Source organism: Bactrocera oleae, chromosome 3 (assembly GCF_042242935.1).
Source record: "Bactrocera oleae isolate idBacOlea1 chromosome 3, idBacOlea1, whole genome shotgun sequence".
In the NCBI taxonomy this organism is placed as follows: Eukaryota; Metazoa; Arthropoda; class Insecta; order Diptera; family Tephritidae; genus Bactrocera; species Bactrocera oleae.
This window is the reverse complement of record NC_091537.1, coordinates 85205046-85214461: the sequence shown is the minus strand read 5'-3', so window position 1 is coordinate 85214461 and position 9416 is coordinate 85205046. Positions and strand designations below refer to the sequence as shown.

General features: G+C 29.4%; 1 protein-coding gene across 1 annotated transcript in view; it reads left to right on the top strand.

Annotated features, from left to right (window-relative positions):
• The first annotated feature begins 339 nt into the window (after nucleotides 1-339).
• Nucleotides 340-9416, top strand: part of meng (serine/threonine-protein kinase meng-po) — a 42116-nt gene continuing 33039 nt past the window's right edge. Inside the window, exon 1 of the mRNA XM_014247147.3 lies at nucleotides 340-1211. Coding sequence (XP_014102622.1) covers nucleotides 1199-1211 — 13 coding nt within the window. The 5' untranslated portion in view covers nucleotides 340-1198. The remainder of the gene's footprint in view (nucleotides 1212-9416) is intronic.

The window sequence follows — 9416 nt, the reverse complement described above, 5'->3', positions numbered from 1 at the left end:
TTGCCAGCTACGGTCGGTTAGTCATTTGGTCGGTGTCGTTCGTATTGTCCATCGTTGGTTAGTTCGTGTTCCTTGTGCGATTTCGGCTTTCGTCGTTGTTGTGTTGTTGATTTGGCAAATCATTTATGCGCACATCTAAAATCACAGTGTTTGGAGGCGGCAAAGGCATAATGTGCGTGTACAGCGGCAGCAGCAGCGTAAACACACAACAAATACAATATTAACGGAAAATATAAACTCTCGCTAGCCGAATGCTAAATGCGCGCTCTCCAAGAATATACAAATGAAATAAAAAAGCAAGCGAAATGCATGCAATATAAAAGTGTATCTTCGTGTAGAATTTTGAACATTTACCGTTGGAAGACTGTGTTGTTAAGACAGCGCTAAGAATTGGTGAAAGAAAGTGAAAGTAATTCTTACACTATAGAAAATATACTCGGTTCGAAAACGAATTGCGATTTTATAAGAAAAATTTTTGAACAAAAAAAAATTTACATAAAACCAAATTTTAATAAAAAGTGAAATTGTGTGAGTTTTTTTAACAAACCCAAAAAAAAGTTATTACGAAAACTAATTGTAATTAAAAAAAAAGAACTACAAACAAAAATTGAAAGCATAATAACGTTGAAAAAAAAAAACAACGAAAAAATCACCGCAATAATTTACTACAAAAACAATTTCGCAAAACAACCACCTATTTACAATAAAAACCAAATATTTCTTAGAAACTGCGCAAATTTGGGTTTTCGAAAACTTTTCTTGTGTATTTATTTTTTGTTTTTTTGAAAAATATTTTTGTAAATCTATTTTACAATTGGCGCTAGGAATCGAACATTTTCCATACATACATATTTACATACATATACATGTGTTTACGGTATCGTCGCCGATAGACAGACTTCTTGTTTATTTAAAATAATTGCCGTACTTTACGAGCACAAGTACTGCTACTATAACTGTCAATTGTTTGTGGCTACAATTTGGTCCTAAAATATTATTGGGTTTGTCAAGTTCATTGCCAAATTGCCTAACCAATTGCTAAAGCCACAAATATTGTGGTTGTGTTACAACGTTCAAAAAACGCCTACCGTTAAGCGCGTGAGTAGAGTTTTTAAAAACCTGCCAGCCTGTACACATACAACATACTTGGAGACATCCTATCGGTTCATTAGTAAACTGGAGCAGTGTGGCGGCTAAAATGGGCACTATTGGTGAGTGAAAATCATTGTTTTTTACTATTTGATTTGAAATTTCGTAAAAAATTTACGATTTTGTAAAAGTTAAGAATTTCGTAAAAATTTTAAAACTATGTAAAAATTTTATATTAATTGAAAATTTTGTAAAAATTTCAAAATTTCGTTTTTAAAACAATAAAAATTAATAACGATAAATTAATGTTGAAAAATTTTAGAATTTTGTAAAAATTTCAGAATTTCTAAATAAATTTAGAATTTTGAAAAAGTTTCAGAGTTTCGTAAAAATTTCAAAACCTTGTGAAAATTTCAAAATATTGTAACAATTTCAATATATGGTAACAATTTCAAAATATTATAAGAATTAGGAAATTCTTAAAAATTTTAAAACTTTGAAAAAATTTCAAAATATCCTTTTTTAAACAAAAAAAAAAAATTAATAATAATAAAAAAATTTAAGAATTTTGTAAAAAAATCTAGAATTTTGTAAACATTTCAAAACTATGTGAAAATTTCAAAATTTTGTTAGGATTTAAGAAATTTGTAAAATTTTCAAAGTTTTGTTTAAAAAAAAAATTATTATAAATAAATGTTAATAACCTATCGTAGCTAGGGTTAAGATTGCTTTCGTAAAAATACAACAGTTTTATATATAACCTAAATATTTTCCACACAAATTTTTTTTCAAATATTATTTATTATACATTTTTCTGGTTAATAGTACTTTGTTTAGATTTTTATATTTAAAATATTTACTATACATATATTTTATATAGTACTCTATATTTAATTATGATATTTTTATTTAAAATATTTATTGTAAGTATCAAATTTTATATATATTAAGATTGCGTTCAAAGATTTACAGAATTAATAATATTAAACAGAATTAAAAAAAAATTATTTTCATATAATTATTTTGTATTAAATAAACCTATTTATTTTTACTGAATATAAATATGATATATTATTAAAATGATAAACCTAAATTTTTTTCAATTTCACAATAAACAAAAACTATTTAAAGAATAATGATCCCCGCCCAAAAGTCATTACAGCTTATTTTGATTTCCAAAATTAATTACAAGGCAATTTATAGCTTGAATTGCTATCTATAGATGCTTTGCGACTATAAAATAACTGTAAAATATTTCTGATGTAGTGCATTTGAACACTAGAATTTAGTTTCTAGTTATAGCTTAGTTGTGTCTGCGGTTTGCGGCTTAAGAAATTATATCTTGTGTTGGCTGAAAATATATATATTTCTTCAAATAATATGAATACATATTCATATATCGAAGCTAAGGCGTGAACATTTGTAAATTCATAATCGACGATATAAATGGCAAGAGCAAACCTTTGCGCTTAAAAATAAAATATTGATATTTTTCTTAATCTCTTTCACAACTTGATTTACCGGTGAAGACAGAATTCAGAAATAATCCGAATTTAGTTTTTCTAAACTAGACAAAAATTGAGAAGTTGCGAATCGAACAAGCACCTCGCGTAAATTATATAGACTGGCATAATCGCTTAGGTTCTCTACTAAGAGAGTTTTTTCAATTAGACCAAATTTGAAAAGCTTGTAATTTGTTATACTCTATACGCCTGTCACTATTTAAGCTTCATCTCAAATTAGTAACTGTAACTTACCAAGGCACACGACCATATTATTTTATCTATTATCATTGAATATAAAATTACAAAGTTCACACAGCAACACGCAGTTCATAACAGAAATAGCATGACAGACGACAGCAATTTTTAGCATTATGCTTGCAGTTGTCCTGTAATTACGTGCGTAGAGCATAAAAATATATTCGTTCGTGCGAGTAATGTTTCCGTCAGTGTTCGCCGTTAATGATGCCAATTGTGCTGAATTCGGTGGCCGCATGTTCTGCTGAGCTAATAATGTGGTGGTACTTCAGTAAATGCGAGGCGGAGGCAAGTACGTAAATTATTATAATCATTTGTGATTGTACTATGATGCAGTGGGATTTATTTATACCAAGAAATATTATATTATATATGAGTGTCTTTGCACTCTTATATTACTAATGCTGATAAGAAATCCAGTCAGTAAGAGCTAGTTATTTCCATCAGATTCTTGACTAGTTTGTAATTTGGATGAAGAAATATATTTTATTTTTGATTTTATACCAGCGTCTTTCAATCACATGTCATGTATATGATTAATCTGCTGAGAGATTATTAAGTGAGTATTTCCATCATTAGCTCGTCAGTTTTCAATTTCTATTGCTGTTTCCTTTTGCTCAGTTTCGATGAAAAATTGCCAACGGAAATGATTGATTAAAAAAAAAAACTATAAAACTTTACATATTTTATAATTGTATTTAATATATACAAGTATTTATATAAAAACAGTATAAATAAATAATTTTCTCAGATTTAACAACCATAAAATTTTTTTTCCTTAAGAACTTTAAATGAACATTTACACTGTAGTAATTATCGCTTTTTTACTTTTCTCTGTTAAAAAATGCATATATTTAGTTTTTGATTTTTTAATAAATTAAAATATTCAATGGAAAAAAAATTTTCTTAAGTCACAAGTATTAAATTCTTACGATTTTCAAATTGTTTGGTAAAGGAAAGTTATATATGTACATAGATAGTCATTGGTTCAAATCGATAACATATTTTTTTTTAATTTTTTTGATTGAAAAAACTTAATAAATATTGTAGTATTGAAAATTTGATCTACCTATGTAAGCCTTATCTAATTTTTTTCCAACAAAATATTAAATTTAAAAAAGTAAAACTTTTAATATAAATTTTTTACGATTAATAAAAAAAACATTTTTTAAAAAATTGCTGTATTCAAAACTAATTAAAATAAACAATATTAAAATTTTTACTACCGTCTTGTCTAAAATATTTTAACAAAATATTCATATCAATCAAAAAATATGTATTTAAAATATATTAGAAATTGAATTAAAAAATTTTAATAACTTTTTTTTTTAAATTTTACTTTAGTCATATCAAATAAACTATTTTTTTTTAAAACTGTTTAATCAAAAAAAATTTAGTAGAAAAAATATTTAAATTTGTTTCGCAGTAATAATTAAAAATTTTAGTTGCATCTTAATTTTTTTAAAAACTATCTAAATTAAAACAACTAAAAAATTATTGTATACATTTTAAAATGGTTTCTTAAAAAACATTTTTTTAAAAAAGTATTAAAGAAATAAAAAAATTATTTAAAAAAATATGAAAAATTAAGTTTAAACATTTTAATATAGAAATATTTAAACTTTTATGTTAATGGTATCTAAAATTTTTTAACAAAATATTTAACTTAAAGAAATTAAAAAATTGTAGTGTAAATAAATATAAATAAATTAAAACATAATATTAATTTAAAAAAATTTGTTTAAAATAAAATATTAAGAATTTTAAATTAGTTTAAACCAAAAATGTTGAACTAAATGCTAAATAAATCTTAACAATTATATTTATTTTATTTTATAAAAAAAGGGTGTACAATTTTATCTCAGTTTTGTAAAAAAAAGTGTAAATTTTCATACGGTTTTCTAAAAACAATTTTTTTAAAAACTTTTTGATTTCAAAAAAAAAAAAATTTAAAAAAATTATTGCAAATTTTAAGTGGGTCTTAGCCTTAATTTTTAAGAAAATATTAATTTAAAAAATATACCGTTATTTGCTGCATTAAAAATAACAGTCTTTTATTGTACTTGTTGATAACTGGTTACAATATCACTAGTTGAAAAAACGGTACTTTTCATGCAGCTCAATTTTTTTCTTCGGTCTACGTTGTGCTTGGATAAATACAATTTACCAACACAATACAACAGTTTAAATAACGCTCCACAGGCAACGAAGACTTTGTCGCCATTGCCAGCGTTGTTGCGACGACAGGATGCTTCATATCTTTTCCTTTCATTTTGAGTTATTTTTAGCGCGCTTATATGTATATACATATAGGTATATATTGATTGAATAAATGGAAATAAATAAATACAAAAATATAAATGAACTACATATAACACAGAGTACATATATGTAAATATGTATCTTTGTGATATTAATACTCAATAGCGTGTACGAACTTACCTTCGTATTGTATGTGTGTATGTTTGCTTGTAAGTACCACGCGCAAGGCGGGTGGCCGGTTCAAATGTAGGTAGCAAATGCCATGTTGACGCCGCTTGTTCATATAAATAAATAAATGTATTAAGCGCATTTATTATATAATATATTCGTTTGTATGGATGTATGTATGTATGTGTGGGTATGGTGAGGGTTGTCACTAGTCAAAAATTACGAGCGCATGGAAGTGACAGCTGCAGTTTTTGTCATATTCCATGCTGTGATTTACGTCGTCGTATTTATGTAAATTAATGTACATATAATCTACTATATAATATATATTATTGAATTTGCATTGCATCATTGCATAGTTGGGTGACTTTATGTTAACATTTTTGTTGTTTTTTTTCTAATAGAGTTTGCTTTCTACGTCGTTTGAATAATTTCATGATGTGGGGGGGTCAACAAAAATTTTCATAACAATATGTTCGCAGAATGTAGCGTTGTCTCGGACAATAATACATGCCGAATTTCATGAAGATATTTTGTCAAAAAAGTTGTCAATACGACAATTCAGTTTGTATGGTAGCTGTATGCTATAATGGCCTGATTTAAACAACTTGTTCTAAGCTTGTAGCGTTATCTTTGATAATAATTATTGCCAAATTTCGTGAAGATATCTCGTCAGATAAAAAAGATTTCCATACAAGAACTTGATTTAGATTGTTCAGTTTGTATGGCAGCTATATGCTATAGTGCTCCGATATCAGCAGTTCCCATAAATAAGCCGCTTTTTGGTGAGAAAAGGAGATTTGCTAAATTTTATATCGATTTCTCCTAAATGGTGGGACTTGTTCCCCTATAAACAGACAGATGGACACGGCTATATCGACTCAGCTCGTCGGCTCGTCACGTTGATCATTTATATACATACATATGTATTTACTTAAAAAGGTAACCGACATTACCTGGTGTTACAAGCTTCGTGGCAAACTTAACATACCCTGTTCAAGTTAGAATTAATCCCTTGGGGTAACTCTGCCTCATTATATTATAAAATCAAAGTTACCAAAAATATATATATTTTTTTTTAATTTTTAGGCATTTTTCATATTTGCGTATACGTAATTATTTCCTGGAAGCAAATTATTTTAATCCTCTCCCAGGCGTCGCTTCTTCAATACGCCTTCGTGGAAAATTTTTATAGCACGCTTTTAGGTATATCGTCGCCCATGCACGCTTTGCTATGCTCACCTTACAATCAGCGTAAGCGCTTGTATGACGCACCGCATTATAAAAATATCCTGCAAGTATCAAAACAACATCATCTTTGGTACATAATTGGAGGGCATTATCCCAGAGCTCAGTATGTGCGTTACCTTCGTTCAAAATAGATAAGAATACATATTCATTAGAAGTAAACGTTATAAGGCTTGCACTTCATGAATATGTATAAACGTACATATAGCATTATATTTATAAATTTGATTTTTTACGCATGTATGTATGTAGGTGGATGATTTGTTACGGTAAAAAATCTAAATTACAGCAAGTACGTTTTGGAAAATAACGGCTTACAAAGGTGCAAAAGTCAATATTTCTTGGTTGGTTCTATCTATGCAGTAAAGAATTTATAAGAAAAAAGTTGGAAAGCAAATGATTTTCATTTAGATTATCTAAAAATATTATCTTCTCTTTCACTTTGAAGTACAGTTTGCGGTATACAAGTCGTCTTTCTACTTTAGAACCCACTACATAAAAGTTCTACTCTGGAATATATTTTGAGGTTATCTGAAGGTTATTTTAAGGGTATATTTGGATCGATAGGAAACTGACATGTTTCATTATCACGCAGACCTATTTTATATGCGAATATATTCGCTTAATAAAAAGAGAGCCTTTATATACAGCTCTCAGACACGTTTCCTCAAGTCGATGTTGTTCTTTTAGCTCTAGCGAACTGTTTGAGATTATCATTTGACGTTAGATTAGTATAAAGGCCTAATTTTGTTAATTAATTCTAGGAGTTAAGAAAAAGAAATATAATATCTCTCTTACGGTCTTTATTAAACAAGTATTCGAGTATATGTTTCCATATTGACATTTCGGATAAAATTGGCAGCTACTTTCCGGCCTGTCTTTGGAATCACCACGATTCTAAGAACTTGTGCCATTGATTTTTTACAAAACAGCAGACAGTAAAAGAAAGTAAAATTTTTAATCGAAAAAATTATCAGAAAATTGTTTACAAAATATTTTTTGCTGGGCTCTAGACAATGCTGCTATGAAAATACAGTTAAAATTTGAAGTAACTACGTCTTTCGAGTACCATCTCCGCTCGTTTCGTTTACGTACCGAAGTTCACTATATCAAATACTTGAACGCTACAGCAAATTGGACAGTAAAAAACAATTTTTTCAGTACTCTGCCAATTGAATAATATTTTAAGGACGCTAGAATATGCTTTAACCAAAAAGAATGTGGGATAGTTTGAAAACTTTAGATTGATCTAACGTCTTAAGGAGAGGTTGGATGTCTTAATTAATTGTTTTTGGAAAAACGTGAATAAATCCCGAACACGAGACATAGGTGACCCTGAGTAAGAGAGTAAGTAGTTAAAATGCTAAAATAAAAGTATAAACTAGTACTAAAATCATACTAACGTGAACTAGTTCGTGAGTAGTCACATTCAGCGTGAGTAAATATATTTTGCTTTATTAAAATTGCTGTGCGGCTCTGTTATCCGATCCATTGCCACACAACCATAAATACCAGCTACTGTATACAAAAATATACCGAAAATTTCCATGCTTCCATGCTTTTTTGGTACATAATTCGCAGAACAATTGGGACAATCAAAGCTTGCACGCAAAAGGAGCACGAGCAAGCAAAGCAACAAGCCTGCCTGCCTGACAGTCAAAAGGACGTCAATGTACGTCGACAAAGCATGTGGGCCTGGCACCAAGCGTCACCTACGATAAAAGAAAATCCGGTGGAAAAAAAGCGCAACACAAGTACCGAAATCTACATAAAACGACGAACGGAAGCAAAAGCGAAAAAAGAACAACCAACTTAATAACAACAACAATAAAATATTGCGCCTATCCGCAAATAACCACTTGTACGTGTAAATGGTTCGCGTGTGTGTTTGTTGTTTGTGTGTTTTGGCGCTTCATTATACCCTGAACAGGGTATAGTAAGTTTGCCATGAAGTTTGTGCGCCACTTTTTGAGATATCGATCTGAAATTTTGCACCATTTTTTTTCTTGTCTGGAGGCTGCTTATTTGACGGATCGCGGATATCGGATAACTATAAGATAGAGCGGCCATACAAATTAAACGAATTAAGTCCTTGTATGGAAAACTCTTTCAATTGAAAAGATATCTGCTTGAAATTTGATACCTATTGTTATAAAAGATAATGCTACAAACTCCGAAGAAATTGTGCAGATCGTACCATTATAGCATATAGCTGCCATACAAACTGACCGTTAAAAATCAAGTTCTTGTTAAGGAAACTTTTTTATTTGGCAATTAATCTTCACGAAATTTTACACATATTATTTTCTTAGGCAACAATAAAATCTGCGAAGATATTATTCAGATCGGACCACTATAGCATATAGCTGCCATACAAACTAACCGAACAAAATCAAGATAAACGTCTTTTCATACACTTTTATGTTATATGAAATGCATCTGTAAAGGGTATTAGAGCTTCGGTGCAGCCGAAGTGAATGTTCTTTCTTGTTTTTGTTTGTCTGCCACTGCTGCAAGTGTGTCATCATCGTGATGACGTCAATGGGAGTACGCTTCCAAACGAATGACTGCTCCCGTTTAGGGACACACACACACTTGTACGAATTTCTTTACAAATATATTTTCATCACACCGAGTGGCGCCTGCGGTGACGACGTCAGCAGCAGATTACATTTTACCACTTCGGTTTGCCTTAATTTTGTATTACCTGTGGCTGATTGTAATCGTTGGCAGCGCTGCTTACTACGAACTTTTTGTAGTTGTATTTTTTGTTGTTGTTAACAAATCCTTTATATCACAGTGCTGTGGGTTGGCTTTGTATGCCAGCAGCGCGCTTACGCCACACTATGCTTTTCTATATATGTGTATATATATTTGTGTTACTGTATG